Source organism: Zootoca vivipara, chromosome 10, assembly GCF_963506605.1.
Source record: "Zootoca vivipara chromosome 10, rZooViv1.1, whole genome shotgun sequence".
Classification (NCBI taxonomy): Eukaryota; Metazoa; Chordata; class Lepidosauria; order Squamata; family Lacertidae; genus Zootoca; species Zootoca vivipara.
In genome coordinates this window covers 68517134-68543159 of record NC_083285.1, presented here as the reverse complement: position 1 = coordinate 68543159, position 26026 = coordinate 68517134, and the positions used below count along the sequence as shown (strand labels likewise).

At 46.5% G+C, this 26026-nt stretch overlaps 2 protein-coding genes across 2 annotated transcripts in view; both read right to left on the bottom strand.

Annotated features, from left to right (window-relative positions):
* Positions 1 to 24738, bottom strand: part of CALU (calumenin) — a 52389-nt gene extending 27651 nt beyond the window's left edge. The window contains exons 1-7 of the mRNA XM_035127176.2: positions 24476 to 24738; positions 20649 to 21105; positions 18414 to 18488; positions 14229 to 14374; positions 11639 to 11776; positions 4421 to 4505; positions 3103 to 3223 (exon numbers count right to left, since the gene is read on the bottom strand). Coding sequence (XP_034983067.1) covers positions 3103 to 3223; positions 4421 to 4505; positions 11639 to 11776; positions 14229 to 14374; positions 18414 to 18488; positions 20649 to 20785 — 702 coding nt within the window. The 5' untranslated portion in view covers positions 20786 to 21105; positions 24476 to 24738. The remainder of the gene's footprint in view (positions 1 to 3102; positions 3224 to 4420; positions 4506 to 11638; positions 11777 to 14228; positions 14375 to 18413; positions 18489 to 20648; positions 21106 to 24475) is intronic.
* LOC132592706 (uncharacterized) lies at positions 513 to 2919 on the bottom strand. Its single transcript, XM_060279263.1, has 2 exons — positions 1636 to 2919; positions 513 to 1163 (listed from the first exon to the last, which is right to left on the bottom strand). Exons 1-2 carry the CDS (start codon positions 2338 to 2340, stop codon positions 912 to 914), a joined length of 957 nt encoding a protein of 318 aa, XP_060135246.1. The 5' UTR covers positions 2341 to 2919; the 3' UTR covers positions 513 to 911.
* Positions 24739 to 26026: the final 1288 nt, after the last annotated feature.

The window sequence follows — 26026 nt, the reverse complement described above, 5'->3', positions numbered from 1 at the left end:
TCTTATAAACGCATGAAACGTTAAATAAACAACTATGTTCTAAGGTTAATAAAATTCTTCTCTTTTGTGCCAAGAAGTATCGTCATTATTTTTCCAGCAAAGTATCGGGACTCACAGTTGCCAGCGTGGAAAGGGGCAAACTTTTACAGTAGGGGGAAATCAAGCCGAGAGGGACCCTTTACTGGTGACAGGAGGTTATTCTATCAAACAGCCTAGGGTTTTTCTTTGATACTAGGCCACGTGAGCCGGAAGGAGAGTCTCTTTACTTATAAACTCACAAGAATAAAGTGGTTTATTTGGGAGGCGGCGGGAGAAGAGTGTGTGTGGCTTCACCTCTGGATTCCTGTGTCGCATTTTAGTAATAGAGAGGGGGACATTCGTCGCACCAACCACAAGGCACCCCCAGTTCTCAGCCAAACTAGAGGCTAGTTAAGGAAACTGATTGCAGATGCCCTCAGTGGTGTCAATTGCCACTTTGGGCAGTTGTTCCTCTCCACTAGACTTTTTGCGTGTGTGTGTGTGTGCAGCTAGGTTGGGAAGGTTTCCTCTTATTTTTATTTTATTTTATATTTTTTTCAAAAATACAGACATCAAATTCATTTTCTAACACAGGTCCATTACCTAAATTGCCTACATTGAAATTAAAATATGCATCATTACTCTAGACTTCTCTACTAGATATAAATACAATGCAGTTAGAAAATTTAGATTCTAAATATTATAAATTCCCACAAACCCCCCTTGCCAGTGTGTGATCTCAGAATTTTATTTCTTCCATCTTCTTGTGTTATTTCGATTTAGTAATTGTCCAATTAATTCTTTTATTCTTTCCTTACTTACTTACCCCTGTGCGTTTTACCCATTATCTATTATTATTTCAGTTCCGGAACAATCTCCCCCCCTCCCCTCCACTAGACCTTTTCAGCAAGCAACTCCTTTTGATGGTGGTTGATTTCTACCAACCGGAAAGCTCTCAGCACCAGAGCAACTTGCAAACAGAGGCCCTTCAGGATGTCCAATAAAGGGTAGCTGAGGTTACGGATACTGCAGAGGACATTCAGGAGGAATTTCAGCAGGGGCTGCAGGATGCTGTTGAACAAAGAGGCTAGGAAGGGTTCCAGTATTTGGTCTCCCATTGTAGTTAAGAGGTCAACCACCAACACCTGAATGAAGAGAAGGGCACCGTCAGAAGCAGCTGGTTCTTGCAAAAGACATTAACTGCAACTAACTATTGTATATTCCTGCGTATAACACTACTTTTTAACCCAGGTAAATCTTCTCAAAAGTTGGGGGTCGTCTTATATGCCGGGTCGTATTTCTTATACGGCGAGTATGTCCCAAAATCTATATTTTAACTGGGGGTCGTCTTTTACGCCCAGTCGTCTTATACGGGTACCTCAAGACTGGATCCTTAACACACACATGTCCTACGTCAGCTAATGGACAGTTATAATATAATATAATATAATAATAATTTATTATTTATACCCCGCCCATCTGGCTGGGCTTCCCTGCCACTCTGGGCGGCTTCCAACAAACATTAAAATGCATCAAATATCACAGATTAAAAACTTCCCTAAACAGGGCTGCCTTTAGGTATTTTCTAAATGTCAGGTAGTTGTTTATCTTTCTGACCTCTGATGGGAGGGTGTTCCACAGGGCGGGTGCCACTACCAAGAAGGCCCTCTGCCTGGTTCCCTGTAGCTTTGCTTCCCGCAGTGAGGGAACCGCCAGAAGGCCCTCGGCGCTGGACCTCAGTGTCCGGGCAGAATGATGGGGGTGGAGATGCTCCTTCAGGTATACTGGACCGAGGCTGTTTATGGCTTTAAAGGTCAGCACCAACACTTTGAATTGTGCTCGGAAACGTACTGGGAGCCAATGTAGATCTTTCAGGACCGGTGTTATGTGGTCTCGGCGGCTGCTCCCAGTCACCAGTCTAGCTGGCGCATTCTGGATTAGTTGTAGTTTCCGGGTCACCTTCAAAGGTAGCCCCACGTAGAGCGCATTGCAGTAATCCAAGCGGGAGATAACCAGAGCATGTACCACTCTGGTGAGACAGTCTGCGGGCAGGTAAGGTCTCAGCCTGCGTACCAGATGGAGCTGAAAGACAGCTGCCCTGGACACAGAATTAACCTGCGCCTCCATGGACAGCTGTGAGTCCAAAATGACTCCCAGGCTGCACACCTGGTCTTTCAGGGGCACAGTTACCCCGTTTAGGACCAGGGAGTCCTCCACACCTGCCCACCTCCTGTCCCCCACAAACAGTACTTCTGTCTTGTCAGGATTCAGTCTCAATCTGTTAGCTGCCATCCATCCTCCAACCGCATCACAGTTGTGCATCACAGCAAAGATGTCCCAAAACAAGGAGTGCCAACAGACGAGTCAAGTATCAAACACCTCAAAAACAGCATAGGCATAAGGAGTGAGTAAAATCATTAAAAGCCTAGAATTTGTAACAGATGGAAAGGACAAAACTTTCCTTTCTGGCCACCATCAACCAAAATAATTGTAATTGAAACAAACTATCCATGACATCTAACCTCCCGGCAAACATAATTCAAACAAATCAGGATTATTTGATCAACAAAAAGGTTACTATGACCTTAGTCTTATGTTGGGATGGGGAAGAAAATGAAAATACCAGAAGACAGTAAGGATGATGGGAAAGATCTGGGGGGGGGGAGACCCCTGCCCTATTTGTGTGCAGCAGAATGAGAAGCTGCAGTGGTGGAAGGAGAATGTCCTTGGCTCCTGGATACATCCAGATTTAATATTCTGCTACATAACAATCTATGCTTAAAACAGAGGTGTTTTTAAACCAGAGGTGGGCAACCTAATCTCATGTGGCAGCAAGAAGGGGAGAGAACTGGAGGAAAGTAGCGGGGGCAGGAAGGGTGCCCCACCCACCCACAGCTCTGACCTCACCTAGCGTGCAGCTGCCAAGAAATCACCCCTGAGGAACTGCAGCCTTTGAAAGCAGAAGAAAGGTCCACATTTCTAAGCAGTCAAAAACATACACCCAACTTCCACCCCCCCTTTTGGCAAGCAAATGCCCATTTCTGAATTAAGAGCCGATGCAGAGTTCAGGCAGAGCCCTCTCACCTGGAATATGGATTTGTTGAGAAAATGGATCAACTCTACTGTGAAAATGATGGGTACATTAACTAGGATCTTCAAGACGCCAAATAATTCTCTCAAGCCTTGCTGAATCATCTTCTCAGAACTGTCCAAAATTGTGGGACGAAGGAAGAGGGGGTGGGGGAGAGAGAGAGAGAAAGCTTCAAAGCCTGGCAAGAAAGAACAGTAGGCCTTGCTGGGATTTCCTTCCTTCCTGAGCCATTATACACCACCCTGGAGGCAATGGGCTATGGCTGTAACTCAGTGGCACAGCACCCTTTTATGCATGCCAAAAATCTCATGTTCAGTCTACAGGTAGGACTGGGAAGGACCCTTGCCTGAAACCAGCACTTTTTTTCTTTTAAAAAAATGTTTAAGGGTACTCTCGACTCAAGAAAATCACAATTTTGTAGTTCAAATCGGGGGAAATAAAAACAATAAATGGACAAAAGTACAAAGATTCACAAAATGTTTCAGGGTATGCATACCCCTGCGTCCCCCCAGAAAAAAAGCACAGCTTGAAACCCTGGAAAGTCACTGCATCAGTGTAGGCAATACTGAGATAGCTGGACCAGTGGACATAAGGGTATCTCTAATGAAACAGACCAAAAGCCCATCTAGTTCCAGCATCCTGTTCTCAGGGCCGGAGGGTCCATAAAGGCGAGCCAGGCAACCGCCTAGAGCGCCGTCATGGAAGGGGCGCTGCCAGCCTGCCCGCCGCCCGCTGCTCACAGCTTTCCCTCCTGCTGCTGCTGAGGCGCTTTCCTGCAATGCCCTGCAGGGGGCGCAGGGATGCGCTGCATGATGGGGAGGTGGGGGAACCTGAGCGCGCGCCCAGCGCAGCAGCGCCGGCACCGTCCGAGCACCATGAGCCCAGCAGGGGCGAGCGGGGTCCGCGCTCTCCAGCCAGCCAGCCAGGCGGCAGAGCCGGCTCTAGGGGAGCTCAGCGCCCTCCCGCCTATGGAGGGGACGCCGAGAACTCCCCAGCAGCAGCGAGCGAGCGAGCAACGGCGGTAGTGGCGGCAAGCGCCCGCAGCTGAAGCCTTCAGCTACGGGCGCTGCAGCCGCCGCTGAGGAGCTCAAAGCGTCCCCTCCACAGGCAGGAGGGCGCCGAGCTTCCCCCTTGGCCCGCGCTCCTCCCGCCAATGGAGGGGACGCAGGGGCATCAGCTGTGTTGTGCATGCGTCATGACGCATGCGCCTGGGGGGTGCCAGAAGCTGTTTTTGCCTAGGGCGCAAAAAGCCCTAGCACCTGCCCTGCCTGTTCTCACACTTCCTTCCTCAGTTTTACATATGCTAGTTACCTTTCAGCCACCTTCAACATGTAGACCGTATCATGATCTCTTCTAGGCTGGAAATAATGTCGATCTTCATTGTCTGTCCATGTAGCTGAAACGTCAAAAAATTACAAGGATGCACTTGAGCATTAAAAACATTCCATCTGGAAGGAGGACACAGGGCCCCCAAATCGAACAGGATAATGCCTTGTGGTGGTCCATGCTCAGGCCCAGCAATTGCTATTAACATAGCAGAGGTTGCCCTCTTGTGGCAAAGGAGAGACAGATAACAAGAAGTACATCACAGCAACTACCGTATGATGCCAAAAGGTTTTGGGGCAGCAAGGTTTGCCCAAATTTGTCCCTTAATTTCCCCCCATAGATATCCCACTGTAGACCCCAAGAGCGTCCAATTTTTGTCAATTTTTATATATCAGGTCCGTATAGTTAAAGCTATGGTTTTTCCAGTAGTGATGTATGGAAGTGAGAGCTGGACCATAAAGAAGGCTGATTGCCAAAGAATTGATGCTTTTTGAATTATGGTGCTGGAGGAGACTCTTGAGAGTCCCATGGACTGCAAGAATAATAATTTAATAATAATTTATTAAAGATCAAACCTCTCCATTCTGAAGGAAATCAGCCCTGAGTGCTCACTGGAAGGACAGATCGTGAAGCTAAGGCTCCAATACTTTGGACACCTCATGAGAAGAGAAGACTCCCTGGAAAAGACCCTGATGTTGGGAAAGATGGAGGGCACAAAGAGAAGGGGACGACAGAGGGCGAGATGGTTGGACAGTGTTCTCGAAGCTTCGAACATGAGTTTGACCAAACTGTGGGAGGCAGTGGAAGACAGGAGTGCTTGGCGTGCTCTGGTCCATGGGGTCACGAAGAGTCGGACACGACTAAACGACTAAACAACAACAACAACAATATATCAATATTTATATTCTCAAAATCCATATTTTACTGACCACTCCCATGTTCTTGAACTTCAACCTTACCCCCTTTAACAAGTGGCACAAGGAAAGTTGACCATAAGTCAATGCAGCCCCCTTGCCTGGAAAAGAATCATCCTGCTTTAGAGGCTAGTTGTACCTTTTCTTGGTTAGGATTGTCTCTTATTTTTAATGCAAGGGCTGCTTGTTTAATTTTTCTGATCCACTGGCTTTTCATCTGCTGCTTGTCCCTCCCTTCCTTCCTTCCTTCCTTCCTTCCTTCCTTCCTTCCTTCCTTCCTTCCTTCCCTCTCTCTCTCACACACAGTTTGATTGTTTTTGCTGTATTTTTATTATCTATTTATTTCATAAAATTTATATGCCACTTGATTATTAAAAAAAATCTCAAAGCAGTTTGGCAAAAGAATAAAAATATACAATTTTATAGAACAATTAAAACAACTATTTAAAACAATAAATTCAACAATAAACTAAAAACAATAGAACCAGCAATAAGCTACAAACACACCAGCATTCTAGCCATCTGGGGAGGCTTGTCTAAACAAAAAATGTTTTTAGCTGGCGCTGAAAAGAGCGCAGTGAATTCGCCTGCCTGATGTCAATACTCAGGGAGTTCAAAAGATCAAGTTCTAACAAATGTGGAACAGGTCTCATGTGGCACCTATATTATTTTTGTCGGCTGCCTTGAACTTAAGGAGTGCTTAGTCCCAGGCTTAACCTGCTCAATATCCTTTAAGACTCCTTTATTCCTCTGTGTTTTTGCTAGGACAACCCACTCAGATGGGCGAGGTATAAGAAAGAAATAAACAAATCATCATCATCATCAGAAAAAGGCACTTGGGCTTTGGGCGGAAAAATAATTGAAGAGGAGCTGCAAACTCTTCACACACAGGTTCAGAATGGAGCAGTTTCTGTTCTCCCATGACAAGCTTACATTTCGCTCTCCGGCTTCCAGCATTTCCAATACACATGTAACATTTTCTGCATGTAGTTATCAGCAGGAATCATTTCAAAGTGTCCCCATTACATCAGAAGAAGCCCCGAGGGAACCCACACGATTGTGATGCAATTTCAAACAACACCTCGCTTTCCTCTTCCTAAAAACCCGCTCTTGCTGTGAGGGATGTCCCTCTGCAAGCCAGGGCAGAAACCAGCACAGCATTTGGCTTCCTGTGAATCTGTGCATTTCAGCCTGACACAGTTGAAAACACAACAGGAAAGGGTGTGGTGTGAATAGGGCTGGACCTACCACCAGAGAGAGTGAAGCAGCCGCTTCAGACAGCAGACACAAGGCAGTCTGAGCCGTGTGCTACATGGCTTGCCCTAGGCCTCTCCTGACATCCCTTGTACTGTGCATTCAAGAGTATTTCTGCTCATGAAGGTATGGGGGTGGTTATTTGCAACCCCATCAATACTGTTTGCACCTGCAAAGGTTTTAGGGCAGGCACACTGCTTCATTTCCAAGCAGCGCATGGCCTGCAGCTGAAATCCTGCAACTTTTTGTACAGCCAATGTTCTGCCATGTTATTTTGTCTTGCTATGGTGCAAGGGTGACCTTCCAGATAGCATAACATTGGAGAAGCATTGCTGAGCAACTAAGAAAGCAGAATGACGTCTGGACGGTCCAGTCTAAATCCGCTCTAAATGCACTATTTTTACATCAGTGATGTGTTGTAGAATCCACCTTGGGGGGGGGGACCACAATTCTTGGAGAAACTCTGAACTAGCATCCTGCTTTCAGTTCAGATGCAATGAAGATGCCCCATAGCTAGACAGGCATATGTCAAGAATGCTTTGATGGTGTTTCCTGCTCGACAGGGGGTTGGACTGGATGGCCCTTGTGGTCCCTTCCAACTCTATGATTCTATGATTCTAGTGCTAAAGAAAGAATCAACTGCCAATCCAGTCAGGATTTTTGAACATGGAATGGTGGAGACGCCATCTTGCCCTTCACCTCTGGCACCAAAATATCTCCTGGGCCAGTTGTGGGTGCAGGAAAGCAGAGGGAGACCAGGCAGAGCTCCTGGCAATAAGATAGCCTAGTATAACACCAAGTAGTTGCAGGAATCATTGAAGCGTTCCAAGTCTGCTTGAGAGGCACTGTGATTTAGTGGTTATAGTGTCGGACTAGGACAGTGATGGCGAACCTATGACACGCGTGTCAGACGTGACACGCAGAGCCCTCACTGCTGGCACGTGCCCCATCGGCCCATTTGCGCTGTTGTTGTTGCCCCCCCCATTTGTTCTCCCGCTTGTCTCCGTTGTCTCTGCTGTTAAAACCCAGATCCTGTTGTTGTTGTTGTTGCTGGTGGTAGCCAGAGATTGTTTTTTTAACCCTTTCTGTGCTGTTTTTTCTGGCGCTTTGGCAGACTATGATTGGGTGTAGCAGCGTTCATTTTTTAACCCGTTCTGTGCTGGTTTTTTTGGCGCTTTGGCATGCTATGTCGGTACTGTGTGTTAGTTCCAGAAAAGGTATTATTCGTCATTTATTTCTGTTCTCCCCCCCCCAAAAAAAGCAAAGCAACTTTTGCACCCCCCAAAAAAAACCTCCAAAACTTTGGTCAGCAGCTCCCCCAAAAAAGCTCAACAACTCTGGGCACTTTGTGATACATAAGGGGTTTTTGGTTTGGTTTGGTTTGGTTAAATAATTCATTTTTGGATTATTAACAATTATACATTTTTGTTATTAAAACTATAAATATTGTGAAATTATGGGTTTTTTCTCGAAGTGACACACCACCCGAGATATGCTTGGGTTTTTTGGCGAATTTTGACACACCAAGCTCAAAAGGTTGCCCATCACTGGAATAGGACCTGGGAGACCAGGGTTCAAATCCCCACTCAGCCGCAAAGCTCCCTGGGTGAAGTTGGGCCAGTCACTGCGTCTCAGCCTAGCCTACCTCACAGGATTGTTTTGAAGATGAAAGAGGGAGTAATATGTAAGCCGCCTTGACCCTCTTAGAGGAAAGGTGAGATATAGCTGAAATAATAAAAAATAAAGCCTCTTGTTACTCATATCCTCCAGGCCTTGCTTGCATCTTCCTCCTCTCAACCAATGAAGAGGAGGGGGGCAGTTTCACAGGCAGAAAAACATGCAAAAGGAACTGCAGACCTTAGATCTTCCAGGCCCTAAAGTAGGAGGCACAAAGCCTAGCCCTTCCCCGGCTCCAGATGTGGCAAGGATCCACAAGTCTCTGGCAGAGAAGTGGGCTCTTCAGCAAAAAGACCCTCAGAAACCCAAGGCATTGTGTACATGCTAAAAAAAAGAGGGGCATCAAAAGGTTGCCAACTCTTTCACTTCCTCTTCGCATTTCAGTTCAGAAGCCTGGGGCCCACTTCCTTCTGCTCTCACTCACTGCCAGAAAGTTCCACTTCCCGGGGCTGAAGCGGTTCACTTTGCCATTTTTATCACTTGTTAGAACCCTTGAGGTTTATCTCCTGGCGCCAGGTGCAAAATGCAGGCTCAAAAGGGGTGGGGGGCAATGGCCTAGTCCACTCCCCCACACACACACACACACCCGTGAGCCATTCACTGGGATACGCAAGTAAAACTCTTTTGTCTGAGTTAACTACAGCAACCTTCCCCAATCTGGTGCCCTCCAGATGTTTTGGACTACAACTGGTGGGAGTTGTAGTCCAAAGTTTCTGGAGGGTGCCAAGTTGGCGAAGGCTACACTATAGACCAGGGACCCTGACATAAAACCCTACAAGCAGCCAGCAGATCTGCTCGAGGGCACAGTCACAGGCAACCAATTAATAGTCGTTATTTGACGGGTGGAGAGCATTGAAGCTGAAAGATAAGAAATAAGCACATGTTGTTGTTTAGTCGTTTAGTCGTGTCCGAGTCTTGGTGACCCCATGGACCAGAGCACGCCAGGCACTCCTGTCTTGCACTGCCTCCCGCAGTTTGGTCAAACTCATGTTCGTAGCTTCGAGAACACTGTCCAACCATCTTGTCCTCTGTCATCCCCTTCTCCTAGTGCCCTCCATCTTTCCCAACATCAGGGTCTTTTCCAGGGAATCTTCTCTTCTCATGAGGTGGCCAAAGTATTGGAGCCTCAGCTTCACGATCTGTCCTTCCAGGAAGGAAGGAAGGAAGGGCCACTAACATAGATGGCTTTAAAAGAAGACTGGAAATTCATGGGGGAGACAAATATCAATGGCTAGTAGCCCTGGTGGCTATGCGCTTTCTCCACAACCTCCTTTCCTGCCAGTTTTGGCCCCGGCATCTGATTCTGATCCAGCTGGATTGACAACCGCCCTCCCACCTCTCTCCTTTCTGGGCTTTGACTGGCTGGAACTGGGGGCTGCATTGACTTATGGTCAACTTTCCTTGTGCCACTTGTTAAAGGGGGTAAGGTTGAAGTTCAAGAACATGGGAGTGGTCAGTAAAATATGGATTTTGAGAATATAAATATTGATATATTGTTGTTGTTGTTGTTTAGTCGTTTAGTCGTGTCCGACTCTTCGTGACCCCATGGACCAGAGCACGCCAAGCACTCCTGTCTTCCACTGCCTCCCACAGTTTGGTCAAACTCATGTTCGAAGCTTCGAGAACACTGTCCAACCATCTCGCCCTCTGTCGTCCCCTTCTCTTTGTGCCCTCCATCTTTCCCAACATCAGGGTCTTTTCCAGGGAGTCTTCTCTTCTCATGAGGTGGCCAAAGTATTGGAGCCTCAGCTTCACGATCTGTCCTTCCAGTGAGCACTCAGGGCTGATTTCCTTCAGAATGGTAGGTTTGATCTTCTTGCAGTCCATGGGACTCTCAGGAGTCTCCTCCAGCACCAGAATTCAAAAGCATCCATTCTTCGGCGAATAAGCACATAGCGGATAATTTATTTTGCCTGTATTTTCCTTGCTGTTCTTAAACTACCGGGAGTCAGAAACCACCTTCAATCTCCTACAGAACGGTAAGAGTTTAACAGGAAATCCCATTCTACCTTCTGGGCACCGTCACAAATAAGACTGGGCACAATCCTTGGAGATCAAAAGGAAAGAGTTGATTCCCTTCCTTCCCACTGCAGCACTGCAATGAAGGAAAATTAATTACTCTTGATCTCCAAGGATCCATCTCTGAAGGTCAAGGTTGCTTCCAGACAACTTGTTTATTGAGCATATGATTTGTTTGCAGGGAATATTAGACGATGACATTTAACCAGCGCTCATTCTGCTGTCTCTGCAGGGAGGGTAGACAACATTGCATCAAGCAACGGTCTTCCCGCACTTTCCAGTGCATAAGAAAACCAGAAGAGCTCGCTGGATCAGACCAACGGCCCATCTGCTCCAACCTGTTCTCTCATCGGCCAACCAGATGGCTTTGGGAAACCCACAGGCAGGATTCAATCACAAGAGCCCTCTTCCGAAATCTTTGTCATGTGCCTGAAGCGGGGTCCAGGCTTCGGCCTACTGCAATGAATGCACAAGTTTGGTTCGCTTAATGTCGAGTGAATATTTCATTTACTGAAGTCTGTGCTTTGTCCTGCCCTGAACCTGTTAAGCCATTCTGGCAGGGACCCATTTCATCTCTTGCACAACATCCATCAGAGGGTTAAGCCCTTAATAAACATGATTCTCATGCTTCCTTAGGAAGGAAGAGTCAGCTGCCCAAAGGAAGCCCTTGCACACTGAATTAACTCTGGCTTGCATGGATATTCCCTGGCTAATATCAGCCGCAACGCCTTGAGTTACCTTCTGTCTCAAGATTCCCAGAGGGGGGGGGATTGGGAATCTTTTGAAATATATTTAAAGACTAAGGTAGAAAAAGCGAATCTTGTGGCAGATTTATGAAGGGCAAGGAAATTAAAGAAAAAGAGAAATTGGAATTAAGCATGCATTAGACAAAAGGAAAATAATCAATATATAGGAAAGGCTGGAAGTTGGAAAGGGTGGGGGGGGAGGGGGAGGGAATCTCAGTTTTAAATGAAATGATTATATAAAGGAAGTTAAGGATATAGATGAAATGTATTTCGATTTTGGGTATGAATGAATGTATGAATGTATGATTTTGTTTTGAGTCTTCTTTATGATTATGTTTATTATAATTATTATTATTTACATTATATCATGTTACATTATTATTTATTTAGGATTATATGATTATTATTTAAGTACGAATTTGATTTTAATTTTGTAAGTTTTGGTTATGATTTTGTATGTTATTATTTCTATCTTGTGGTTTTGTTCTGTATGTTATTATTTCTATATTATTGTTTTTTAGTGTGACTGTGAGTGTATTTTTAATTTGAAATCTAATAAAGTTTATTTTTAATTTAAAAGAAAAAAGAGTTACCTTCTGTCTGGGTGCCTTTGCTGAGGGACTGTATCCTGTCTTGAGCTCTGGGTCTAAGCCAACCATCCAGGCTGCTCCACTCAAATCTCTCTTCCGTCTGGGCTGCCACCAACTTGGCCACCACAGGTGAGGGATCTCCTGTGGGACAAGGACAGATTCAGGCTACGACGCAAGAGGCGATTAAGCTACCGAAACCTCAAGGCCACACAGACACAGGCTATTTCATACATGGAGGGCGTAAGAAACGGCATGAGGAAAGGAATGCCTGACCGGGCAGCCCAATAAGAAAACTGGAACTGCCTTCCTGGATTGGGCCAAAGTGAATTAACAGTAATAAGCTGGGTGCCTTTCAGAAGTTAACAACACAGGCATGGAGGTGGTGGTCTCAATCCTTACAGATCTCAAAGCATCTGTTTTATTACAGAGAAATTTCAGGAACAGACTGGAAAGAGAAGTTGCTGAATTGGAACTTATTACCAAGCTTAAAACCATGGAGCCACCTGGGATGAATAAAGACATCGGATTCTTATCTCATTTTGCATGATCAAGCTTTCTTTAGCGCCTCAGCCCTTGCTTTTCCCCCCCAGGACTAATTGCACTCATCAGCAGTCATTAACAACCATCTACAGGTTTACCACTCCCATCAGCCCATCACCCATTCCCACCCACCCACCCCACCCTCTGTATATATATAAGGGTCTGACACTTCTGTTTCAAGTGTATCTGAAGAAGTGTGCATGCACACGAAAGCTCATACCAAAATTAAAACTTAGTTGGTCTTTAAGGTGCTACTGAAGGAATTTTTTTCTATTTTGCTCCTTACAAAGATTAGAGGTCACAGTGGGCAGGCAATGTTAAACATAAGACCAGCCTGCTGGATCAGGCCAATGGCCCATCTAGTCCAAATGTCTCTTCTGGGAAACCTGCAAGCAGGATTCAAGCAGCGGTTTTGGGAGGAGAACACCACATGGATGAGGGGGAATTAAAGGAGGCACGAGGGGTTCACAATCCACTACAAGCTGAGGTACGGATGGGCTCTTAATCTCATCCACTTATTCAGGATTGTACTGCTTATCCATGAATTGTGCCCCGCACATCTCTGTGTCTTTGTGTGACAAACTGTATCCTCAAAGAGAGAGATCAGAAGCTGAGGGCTCTGACAGCAAATGCTTGATAGCATCAGTTCCTTATAATCTTCATTTCCCCATTCATTCATTCATTCATTCATTCATTTAGTGCTGCACCCACTCTCCCAATGCAACCAGAAAAATCCCCAAGCCACATAGATGCAAAGAAAGATTGCTGCTCCTGCTCTCTTACAACCTGAACTCCCGTTCTCCAGAGAGGCAACAGGGCCTCAGGGCCAGGAAGAGAGGCGATGGGGCGGGGGGAGAAAAGTGACTACAGTACAAGACTCTGCAGGTGTATTCTGCCATGTGGTGCCTTTGCATGTGATTTTGCCAGCTTTCGCATGTACAAAATAGCATGACTCAGATACCACGCACATCCCCAGGCTCTGAATTAGTTCCCAAGGCACATCTACATTATGGACTGTGGTTGCTTCTAGTTGGCAGGTTTATTGAGTGTTCCGTCTTAATTTGCCTACACAAAGTTTGTGGAGACTATGTTCAGTTTACTGAGCATTCATTCCAACCGATGTCATGAAAGGCATCAGTTATGCCACACTTCCCATTGCATTTCCCCATCTCAAAAGTCCTTACCACAAAAAAGTCTGATTTCTTTTCTCTCTTTTTTTTAACGCTTTGGGGTGCCAAGTTTGCTGTGCAAGAACAACAAAGTCACTTTAATTCCCCAATCTGAATTCGCCAATATATACCGCTGAATTCCACCTGCAAAATAGTACCAGTGGTCTTCCCCCCCCCTTTTTATTATTATTATTACTAAATTATTACAAAAACAAAAAGAGAAACAAACAAAGAAAGAAAGAAAAATTACAGCCTTTGCACCCACACCAAGCAGACACTTAATACGATCATTGCAAAACCAAATACAAAACACAAATGACTTCCCGTATACTCCTTAATTCAGATATAGAAAATTGGTTGCCGATAGAAACTATTCTCATGATTATAATACCGCTGAATTTCACCTGCAAAATAGTACCATGGTCTTACTAAGCTGATCAACTCAAAGAGAAGTCCCTATGATCTCAGTAGAACTTAAGAGCTTAGTCAGGGCATGTGTGAGTACCGCCTTAAATGAGTTTACTACCTGGAAACTTAGTTCTGTAAGGGGAGCAAGGGTTCTGAATTCAGGGTATCCCTGTGAATACCAGTTACTGGAAACCACAGTATACCTGTGGAGATAACTTTGAATAGCATCCAATTTCTGTGACCTTAATCCAGGCATCCCCAAACTTCGGCCCTCCAGATGTTTTGGACTACAATTCCCATCTTCCCCAACCACTGGTCCTGTTAGCTAGGGATCATGGGAGTTGAAGGCCAAAACATCTGGAGGGCCGCAGTTTGGGGATGCCTGCCTTAATCCCTCCTGCTCACCTGCCTCAAGCACATCCTTTCAAAGTTTCTGCTCTGGGACTGTTGCCCATCCCCATTTTTTTAGGATTTACCTATCAAAACTTCATTGAAGCCATCCAATGGAAGATCCCTTTGGCCCTCCTTTCTCCCGGCTAATTTTTGTACGGGTTCGTCCACACTGATGTTAGCAGGGTCGTTCATGTTGGAGGAGTCGCCTCGAGCAGGATTTGTCCATGTGCTGATGGGATTAGAAACAGAAAACCAGAAAGCATCATGCCACATTCAGTAAGTTAAACATCAGGGGACGCGGGTGGCGCTGTGGTCTAAACCCCTCGGGCTTGCTGATCGGAAGGTTGGCGGTTTGAATCCCCGCGATAGGCTGAGTCCCTGTTGTTTTGTCCCAGCTCCTGCCAACCTAGAAGTCTGAAAGCATGCCAGTGCAAGTAGATAAATAGGTACCGCTGTGGCAGGAAGGTAAACGGCTTTTCCGTGCGCTCTGGCGCTCGTCACGGTCCTCCGTGCGCCAGTTGCGGTTTAGTCCTGCTGGACACATGACCCAGAAAACTCTCTGTGGACAAACGACGGCTCCCTCAGCCTGAAAGCAAGATGAGCGCCGCAACCCCAGAGTCGCCTTGGACTGGACTTAACCGTCCAGGGGTCCCTTACCTTATTTACCCGAGTTAAACTTCCCCATCACTAAAATTAAAACCTGAAGGGGTTCCAATAGTCACAAGAGAACCACTCTGAGAGCCCCAAAGAGCTAAATCTCCACACTCCTTTGTATCATTTCCACTGTGGTCCTACCTCTTTTTCACCCATTTAGTTTCACAACCGCCTTATGTCATCTCCGAGAAACAATCACATACTGCCCAAGCTTTCACAAAGTCACTATATGGTAATAATAATTTATTATTTATACTCCATCCATCTGGAGTATAATACTCCATCCACTCTGGCCAGCTCCCAACAGAAAATTAAAAACACGATACAAGATCAAGCATTAAAAACTTCCCTAAACAGGGCTGCCTTCAGATGTCTTCTAAAAGTCAGATAGTTATTTCCTTGACACCTGATGGGAGGGCGTTCCACAGGGTGGGTGCCACCACCGAGAAGGCCCTCTGCCTGGCTCCCTGTAACCTCACTTCTCACAGGGAGGGAACCGCCAGAAGGCCCTCGGTGCTGGACCTCAGTGTCCGGGCTGAACGATGGGGATGGAGACACTCCTTCAGGGATACTGGGCTGAGGCCATTTAGGGCTTTAAAGGTCAGCACCAACACTCTGAATTGTGCTCAGAAACGGACTGATAGCCAATGTAGGCCTTTCAGGACCGGTGTTATGTGATCTCAGTGGCCACTCCCAGTCACCAGTCTAACCTTTCCCCAGCCTGAATAGGAAAAACTTTTCCATAATTTGATAGCACTTCTTCATACAGCACATAGTCAAATTATGTTTGTTGTTGTTGTTTAGTCGTGTCCGCCTCTTTGTGACCCCATGGACCATAGCACGCCAGGCACTCCTGTCTTCCACTGCCTCCCGCAGTTTGGTCAAACTCATGTTCGAAGCTTCGAGAACACTGTCCAACCATCTCGTCCTCTGTCGTCCCCTTCTCCTTGTGCCCTCCATCTTTCACAACATCAGGGTCTTTTCCAGGGAGTCTTCTCTTCTCATGAGCTGGCCAAAGTATTGGCCAAACTACCCTGTTTCTCCGAAAATAAGACATACCCATAAAATAAGCCGTAGCAGGATTTCTAAGCGTTTGCGCAATATAAGCCATACCCCAAAAATAAGACATAGTGATAGGCGCAGTTCTGGAAGGTGCCAAGGAAGAGGCTAGGCTGGACATGTAATAAAAAAAAAGTAATAAGACATCCCCTGAAAATAAGCCACCGTGGGTTTTGGGGGGGGGGTTGAGGAAAAATAAATATAAGACAGTGTCTTATTTTTGGAGAAACACAGTATGTTTAGGGAAGCTTTTAATATTTAACAGACCATTGTATTTTAATATTTTGTTGGAAGCCGCCTAGAGTGGCTGGGGAAACCCAGCCAGATGGGCGGGGTATTTATATTATTATTATTATTATTATTATTATTATTATTATTATTATTATGGATTATGGAACTTGCTTCCACAGGAAGCAGTGATGGCCACTAACATGTTGTTGTTGTTTAGTCGTTTAGTCGTGTCCGACTCTTCGTGACCCCATGGACCAGAGCACGCCAGGCACTCCTGTCTTGCACTGCCTCCCGCAGTTTGGTCAAACTCATGTTCGTAGCTTCGAGAACACTGTCCAACCATCTTGTCCTCTGTCGTCCCCTTCTCCTTGTGCCCTCCATCTTTCCCAACATCAGGGTCTTTTCCCAGGGAGTCTTCTCTTCTCATGAGGTGGCCAAAGTATTGGAGCCTCAGCTTCACGATCTGTCCTTCCAGGAAGGAAGGAAGGAAGGAAGGAAGGAAGGAAGGAAGGAAGGAAGGAAGGAAGGAAGGAAGGAAGGAAGGAAGGAAGGAAGGAAGGAAGGAAGGAAGGGCCACTAACATAGATGGCTTTAAAAGAAGACTGGAAATTCATGGGGGAGACAAATATCAATGGCTAGTAGCCCTGGTGGCTATGCGCTTTCTCCACAACCTCCTTTCCTGCCAGTTTTGGCCCCGGCATCTGATTCTGATCCAACTGGATTGACAACCGCCCTCCCACCTCTCTCCTTTCTGGGCTTTGACTGGCTGGAACTGAAGCCTTGCTGAGACCTGCCGACATTTCAGGCATCCTTTTGGCACAGTGATATGCTTATCATGGATAATTATGGAACCATCGTGAAGGTGCCAAGCAATAATAAACAGATTTGTACAAATAGTAGCAGGATGACTTGCCTCAATGAAAACTGGAAACCCATGTAAGCTTTGGACTGTGGTGGACCTAATGGAACTTTAGAAACCTGATGAGAATTAGAGATGGGAGGAGAAGGAAAAACTTGGAAAGAATGCAAGAGTCGTTTATTAACTTTTGGAATTGATATGCGGGTTGCCAGGAAACTTTTCTTAATCCCTCCACACACACACACACACCAAATAGTTGTGGTGTATATATATCTATCTTTTGTGGCAAAAATTCTATGTGGCTATAGATATTTGTAAAATATAAATGTTCCGACAATGTGCCTGAGGACTGCAAATTAGTTTGCATAAAACTGTAATAAATGACCCGTCCTAACAAAAGAACGTAAGCATTGCCTTCCCGGATCAGAACAATGGCATCCTGTTCTCACAGTGGTCAAACAGATGTCCATAGGAAACCTGCAAGCAGGATTCAAGCAAAAGAGCCACTCTCCCCTCCTGTGACCTCAAGCAACTGGTATTCAGACTGGATTGCTTCCAACTGGATACACTGGTAGCCCTCTCCTCCTCTATGAATTTGCCTCGTTTAAAGCCATCCAAGTTGGTGGCCATCGCTGCCTCCTTTATATATATTATTAAAGTTTCTGTTTTACAATTTAAAATACTCATTTAAACTTCCTTAAGATATCAATGACTTCCCTTCTTCTCTTTCCATGGTTCATTTTACATCTTATAAATCCCTGCATATTTTACCAAAACTTTACCATTCAGTATTCCTTTATTGCATCCATCAAAACTTGTTTACACGGTTGAATTTATCTTAATGCTGCCAGCGTTTTCAACTGTATTTCCCATATATTCAATAAACGTTTTCCAATCTTTAAATGTTATATTCTTCTTGTTCTCTTAATCTATGGATTAAGTGTGCATTGTGCAAGCTGCCCATATTCTGTCAAGTTAAGTTGCCACTCTTCTTCGATTGGGACCTCGCTCATTTTCCATTTGGGGGCTAACAAAACACGGGCCGCTGTAGTAGCATACATAAATAACCTGTATTGACACCTGGGAATTTTCACCTGGATTATCCCCAACAGAAAGGTCTGTTTTCTTTTGAGGGGGGAGGACTTTTAAACATTTTTTTTTCATTTAAAGGGGTAAAAGAGTACAGTGGTACCTCGACTTACGACGACGCTCTTCGGAAGTCTAAACCTTTGGAAGTCGAAGCGCCCATTTTGCGCATGCACGCTGCGAAAATACTTCCAGGTTAGCGGACTTCGGAAGTCGAAACCTTCGGAAGTCAAGGCCTTCGGAAGTCGAGGTAACACTGTATTGGGAAATGATTCATAATGAATTGGCCATCCATGCCTCCTGTGGGAGGGAGTTCCATCGGAGCGTTTGCCTTTACTAAAATGAACAAAACACAGCACTTCATTGCACTTGAGCCTACCCATTCTGCTGCAAGAGGCCGTCTCCATTCCCCAGGCTGGTTCCTCTCCGCCGTGGCTGCTGTTCATCTTCCTGGCTGCCAACAGAAGTTTGGCAACATAACTCGTTAGGTAAAGAACAAGGAGGAAAAACCTGCTGGCATTTTCTTATGGAACGCTTAGCTTAAATATGCAGCATGGATGAGCCCAGGGCTGTGTTTATCCAGGGGTGCAGGGCACCCGGGCAGCAAATTCTGGGGAGCACCAGCCGCTGAAGCCACCTAAGCTCTTAACCAGGGGTCCCCAAACTACGGCCCCCGGGCCGGATGCGGCCCAATCGGCCTTCCAATCCGGCCCGCGACGACCCCCGCCGCCCGCTGCCGCCGCCCGCTCTCACGGCGCACAGCGCAGCGACGATCTAAAAAATCGGCAAAAAATTGCCGAAAATCCTTTGTGCGCATGCGTATGGGCCTCTCCCGACCCGGAAGAGGTCATTTCTGGTGCACTTCCAGGTCGGGGGAGGCCCATACGCATGCGCACAAGCGATTTTCGGCGATTTTTCCCCCGCCCGTGTGCGTGTGCGTGTGCGCATGCGCACGGGCGCGCACTCCCCCGCCCTCCGGCCCGCTGCGCGCGCACTCCCCTGCCCTCCGGCCCGCCGCACGGTCAGCGCGGCGGGCACCGGCCCGCCGCACGGTAAGTCTGGGGACCCCTGCTCTTAACTATCTACCCGTTATGAATAATAATTTTGATCAAGCTAGAAAAACAAAATACATATATACCTAGGTATTACTGAAATGTATAGTTACTGTTTCACTAAAGGACTTTTGACTGTGTGCACTCATTTACCAAAGACATCCTGTGCCAGCGGCGGCTCTTGTCATTCACAATGGCGGCGCTTGTCAGACTCAGTGACGGCGCTTGCCATGCTCAACAGCGCCGTGCACGCAAAATTAACTCTAACATTAAAATATTATGTTACGTATTGTATTGAGCTGCTAGGAGGCAGCGGGGTCAGCGGCACCTTTGACACGACTGATGTTTCTCCTAAGTGGTGCCTAAACAATACTTATAAGTTTAAGTATGGTGGTGTGGTATGCTTAAGTTCGTGGGGGACAGGAGGCGGGCAGGTGCGGAGGACTCCCTGGTCCTGAATGGGGTAACTGTGCCCTTGAAGGACCAGGTGTGCAGACTGGGAGTCATTTTGGACTCACAGCTGTCCATGGAGGCGCAGGTCCATTCTGTGTCCAGGGCAGCTGTTTATCAGCTCCATCTGGTACGCAGGCTGACACCCTCCCTGCCTGTGGACTGTCACGCCAGTGTGGTGCATGCTCTAGTTATCTCTCGCTTGGACTACTGCAATGCGCTCTATGTGGGGCTACCTTTGAAGGTGACCCGGAAACTACAACTAACCCAGAATGCAGCAGCTAGACTGGTGACTGGGAGCAGCCGCCGAGACCACATAACACCGGTCCTGAAAGATCTACATTGGCTCCCAGTACGTTTCCGAGCACAATTCAAAGTGTTGGTGCTGACCTTTAAAGCCCTAAACGGCCTCGGTCCAGTATACCTGAAGGAGCGTCTCCACCTCCATCGTTCTGCCCGGACACTGAGATCCAGCGCCGAGGGCCTTCTGGGCGGTTCCCTCGCTACGAGAAGCCAAGTTACAGCGAACAAGGCAGAGGGCCTTCTCGGTAGTGGCGCCCACCCTGTGGAACGCCCTCCCACCAGCGGTCAAAGAGAACAACAACTACCAGACCCTTAGAAGGCATCTCAAGGCAGCCCTGTTTAGGGAAGCTTTTAATATTTGATGGATTTCTGTATTTTAATATTTTGTTGGAAGCCGCCCAGAGTGGCTGGGGGAAGCCGGCCAGATGGGCGGGGTATAAATAATAAATTATTATATTATTATTATTAAGTACTGTATAAGTGTATTGAAAATGAAAAAGTAAATTAAAAAGTTTGTTTCTTTTTCCTCCCTTCTTTCGTGAACAAGAGATAAGGTGTAATCGTGGTGTCCGACATAAACATAATAAAAGTTAATTTGGGGGCTAAACTAAATTTGGGGCGCTGGGCGGATGTTTGCACCCCGGCAGTGCATATGCTAAAGACAGCCCTGGATGAGCCATTACGATTTATTTTGTAAAATCACCTTGCTGCAAAAAGCACATGCGTGCACTTCGAAGGCAGCAGCTTGGCCAAGACCGATCTAGATCCATAACTATCAGACGCATAATTGCACACAGAAACCTACGTACCTCTGATCAAGAGCAGGCGCTGAGTTTTCCGCTGTGGGATCAACTCCACTTCCCCACCTCCTTTGCTCCTCATCCAACACATGCGCAGCCTCCGCATTGAATTCCGAATACCTCTTCCTGCTCACCTCTCCCCCCATTGAGCTCTCCTCTTCCGCAGCCACCTTGTCTATCAACTCCTTTATTTCAAGGCCTCAGAAAAAACTGTCTGGAGAAAAGGGCAGGGGGGGGGAAGGAGGAGGCAGATTCCTGGATGACCAAGGGGTCAGCCAATCAGGCTCAGGCGTTTCAGCTGGAAACCAGAAGGAAAGACACAAGTCCCCTGAATTCAGTAGAGGGGAGAATGTGGTCCATGTGTCCTGCAGGTGACAAGTGGCTTTCCAAAGCAGGTGGCTTCATCGCTAGAAAACCAGGCAGGTCTGCTATCCCCTGTTGAGCTCAGCAACAGCCTCTGTTGGTTCTTATGCATGAGCAAGACACAAATGGTAGAAATAAGGAGTTAAATAAAGCAAGTAAATGCACAAATCATAGAATTGCAGAACTGGGAAGGAACCCCAATGGTCACCTATTCCTAAAAACGATACCTTGTGTGGATTGATTTGGGAAGCTTTGACAGTGATGGAAATCAGAAATCAGGAAAAGCAGGTAAAAGGTATGAAAGGCTACCATGTGTGGTGGCAATGTAAAATTATTTTTAAAAAGCCTGGGAAGTGATATATAAAGATCTGGAGAAAATGTTGAAAATGACTTTTGTTTTAAAAAAAATTAGAAGCTATGATTTTGGAAGGTACAGGACTTAATGGAATTACCATGCAATAGACTTTGTTCTCACATCTGAGAGTGGACGACAGGCCAAGCCCAGCCCAGCCCTATAGAAGGAAGAGGCCACCGCCAAAGAAGATGAAGGAGATTGGCAAAAAAAACCAAACCACCCACTAATGAACTATGCTGGACATACCAGATAATTCAAAACCCTAGAAAGGGCATTGTTTTCTTTGGGGGCATAATTTCAAGGCATAATTAGTAAGCTTTGTGTATCGGCTCTAACATTAGTTGAACTTTTAAAGGTCACTTGTAAGAACATGAAAAAGGCTTCAAAAATGGATAGTTAAAAGATTTTGTGGACGTGTATAAATAAGTATAAAACGGCCTCGATCCAGTATACCTGAAGGAGCGTCTCCACCCCCATAGTCCTGCCCGACACTGAGGTCCAGCTCTGAGGGCCTCCTGGCGGTTCCCTTGTTGCGAGAAGCAAAGCTATAGGGAACCAGGCAGAGGGCCTTCTCGGTAGTGGCACCCGCTCTGTGGAACGCCCTCCCATTGGATGTCAAAAAGAAAAACAACTACCTGACATTTAGAAAATACCTAAAGGCAGCCCTGTTTAGGGAAGTTTTTAATCTGTGCTATTTGATGTATTTTAATGTCTGTTGGAAGCCGCCCAGAGTGGCAGGGGAAGCCCAGCCAGATGGGTGGGGTATAAATTTATTATTATTATTATTATTATTATTATTATTACAGTATTATAAAATAATGGAACCAAGAGGGGGAGTTGGAAGGAAGTCAATTAAGCTGTATGATTTTGATTGTTGTTGTTTTTGTTATGATAAAATTAATAAATTGTATCTTCAAAAAAGGGGAGTGTCATCTATTCCAACCCGCTGCAATGCAATTTTTTCCCTAATGCTTAGTCAGGATCTCCTTTCTTGTCACTTGAATACCACTGTTTCGGGTCCTCCCTTCTGGAGCAGCAGAAAACAAGCTTGTTCCATCTGATGATGGTGCTCATGTCAGCTCTCAAAGGGATGGCAAAGGCACTGTTTTGACCCGCATAGGCTGCTTATACGTCCATACTTTACTAACAGTTTAGCCTCAGGAAAACCTCTGCGTAAGTCCTCCTGCTAAACAGAAGCTGAGCAGGAATGAGCCCAGAGATGGCTCAGAGCACAAAGACAGGGAAGGGCCTATGTAGCTCAGTGAGAGCATCTGCTTTGAATGCAGAAGACCCCGTATTCAATCCCCGGCATGTCCTGGTATGACTGGGACTGCACTGCTCCCCCCCCTTTTTAAGCCTTGGAGAGCTGCTGCCCTTCTATGTGGACAATAGCTAAGGCTGAGCCATGTGAGCCACTAGCCTAACTGGGTGTAATCCAGTTTCCTATTATCCTACGTTCCTATGATTCGTTTCAGCTCCCTCTCGTCGCTAGGATGAGTGCACAGCAATTCTGAACAATTGCGCAGGGCTTATTCATATCCCTGTCGTTTTGGCATTCACGTCCCCGCCTCCTCCAAGGGTCCTGCTCCTGCAACCATGTTGCTTTGGTTAAGGAACCGGAAGCAAAGCCGAACTCACAGCCAAAGGAGTGTGCAGTGGGTTTCAATGCACATCAGGGCTGTCCAAGGAAATGCAACGCACTCTGCACAACCCAACGGGACTTGAGATGGTGTCAGCAGCTGCTAGAGCGGTGTTCCCCGCCGATGGTCGGGCAGTGCCATGCGGAAATAAGTTTTTCCGAGGAGTTTATCCCCAGTCAATGTCGTGGGGATGTCATGGCCCCTGTGCAATTATTGCCGCATGGATATTTATAGAAGGGGCAAGAGCTTTTTCCCTGAAGAGAATCATGCTCAATCAGGCCCAATGCCCCAATGGGAAGCCTTAAAGTGGGACCAGACCAGAACGGTATTCTCCCCACTTGCAATTCACAACAACTTCTAAAAGACGTCTGGAGATAACACTGTTTAGGAAAGTTTTAAATGTTTTATTGTGTTTTAAATATTCTGTTGGGAGCCGCCCAGAGTGGCTGGAAAAGCCCAGCCAGATGGACAGGGTATAAATAATTATTTATTATTATTATCATCATCATCATCATCATTATTACTGGCCTTCAGAGTCATACTGCCCCTGGCATTGGAGGTAAAACAGCCATTGTGGCTAGTAGCCACCGATAGACAAATTCCCAAAGGGCAAGGCTAATTTTAAAGCCATAGTTACAGGTAGGTAGCTGTGTTGGTCTGACATAGTTGAAACAAAATAAAAAAATTCCTTCCAGCAGCACCTTAGAGACCAACTAAGTTTTTTTTTATTTTGGTATAAGCTTTCGTGCGCATGCACACTTCTTCAGATACACTGAAGAAGTATCTGAAGAAGTGTGCATGCACTTGAAAGCCATACCAACTGATCACGCTGCTACCCAAGATCACAGAATCATAGAATTGGAAGGGGCCCCAAGGCTCATCTAGTCCAACCCCCCTGCAATGCAGGAATCCTGCCACAGCCATCCCTGGGTGGGTTCGAACCACCGATTTTCTGATTAATAGCCAGACTCACCGACCCATTGCACCACAGGAACTTTGGTTCCGGGGACCTTCTGCATGCGAGGCAGGTGTCCTCCTGCCACCGAACTGCAGCCCCTCCGAAATACGAAGAATAGGAAGCTGCCTTATACCGAGATCTTTGGCCCATTAGCTCAGCACCAGGCTGGCAGCGTCTCTGAAGTCTTATTCCAGGCAGGCATCTCTCCCAGCCCTACCTTGAGATGCCATGGATCGCATGCAAAGCGGATGCTCTGCCGCTGAGCTTTTGCTAAACAAAGCTTTGAAATGCAAAGTGGTGAGGACGCCGCCTCCTGTTCCTCTGCTTTAGGATCCCAGCCATTTAAAAAGGAGAGAGAGAAATCCCCTCTCTGCAAAACGTGAGTCTGGGGGCAGCAAAAGTCAATCCGATTGCACCCCAACCAGCACCCCCCCAAAAAAAAAAATATCCAGGGCACATTGGCATGCAGACCCGTGTAAATAATAATAATAATAATGATAATTATAATTTATTTACCTACCTCGCAGGGTTGTTGTGAGTACAAAGGAGATAACCATGCACACTCTGCCCCGAGCTCCTTTTTTGTGGGATGGAGAGCATGAAACGGAAAAGGCAGCAATAACAACAGCAATCACCTCTTCACCGGTGTGCAGGCCAGGTACGCTTCGATCCCTCCAGGTGCATCAGAAGAGGACCCCCGAATGGAGCCCCGCTCAGCAGGGGGCACCTCTATCCTTTCGTCTCTCTGCGGGCGACGCCGAGCTGCGCAGACAGAAAGGCCGGAACCCGGCACCTTTGTCTCGTTGATTGGCAGGCCTTGCGCCCGCCCACGCGGCTCTTGAAATCCACCCACCATTGGCGCCTCAGTCCGCACGCGCGGCTCCGCGGCCACCAATCTCGGAGGGGGGAGGGGGCGGGGAAACAAGGGGAGGCGGAGCCGAGGGAGGGAGGGAGGGAAGCAAAGGGCGGGGCCAAGCCCTTAAAGGGGCCGGCGTCTATTCTCGCTTTCAGGTTTTGGAAGGAGGAATAAAGGTTTGGGGAGGAAAGTAAAGAAGCCAAGGGAGGTAGAGGAGCAGGTGTCTGGCTGCAGGCCCCTAGCAAAAGAGTTGGTGCTGATTGCCCTTCCTAAGGGGAGGGATTCTGTTATCTCAGGTCTCTGTCCTCCACTCTGCATTTTCCCCATCTCCTGTGCGCTGACTCTTCTTCGTCTGTGCTAAAGCCAAGGAGAGGATGGTGGTCTCCAGTGGAAAAGCTCCACCCTTAGTGGTCATGAGAGGGAGTAAATTTCTTGTTAAAGTCGTTTTTGTATTTAACACTTGATTCCAAAGTTCAGTGCTGGTCCCTATCCCACTTCAGTTTTTTTACTGTAAAATAAATTCCTGTGAAAACTCAGTGACTCCAACATGCCAAGTAAAGATTTAGTCTTTCAACTTGCATATATATAACATATATATATATATAACATATAATATATATATAACATATAATATATATAACATATATTCAGACCTGGTCTGAATAAGGACATTGGATTCTTACGGTATCTCATTATACATGATCAAGCTTTCTTTAGCACCTCAGCCCTTGCTTTTTCCTGCAAGACCAATTGCAGTCGTTAACAGTCATCAACAGGTTTACCACTCCTATCAGCCAATTACCCATTCCCACCACCCTTCTGAGTAATACCCCTCCCCACCCTCTGACTATACACAAGGGTCTGGTGACTTCTGTTTCAGTGTATCTGAAGAAGTGTGCATGCACACGAAAGCTCATACCTATGACAAACTTAGTTGGTCTCTAAGGTGCTACTGGAAGGAATTTTTGTTTCTTTGTTTTTAAAAAACCAAGGAAAGGGGTCCACTTTCTCTCTGTGGCGATGGCCAGGGGTTGCTGCCTTCCCTGTTCTGCACAACAGGCAGAAATCCAACTGGTGATGCTCCTCCCAGCATGGAAGCAAAATGATGCTGATGAGAAATGAGGACAACACCTAGCTTTATTAATTCATCAACGCGCAAAATTTGTACCCCGCCTTTCCCAGCAGGGTCTGAATGCCAACCTCACCACCATTTTA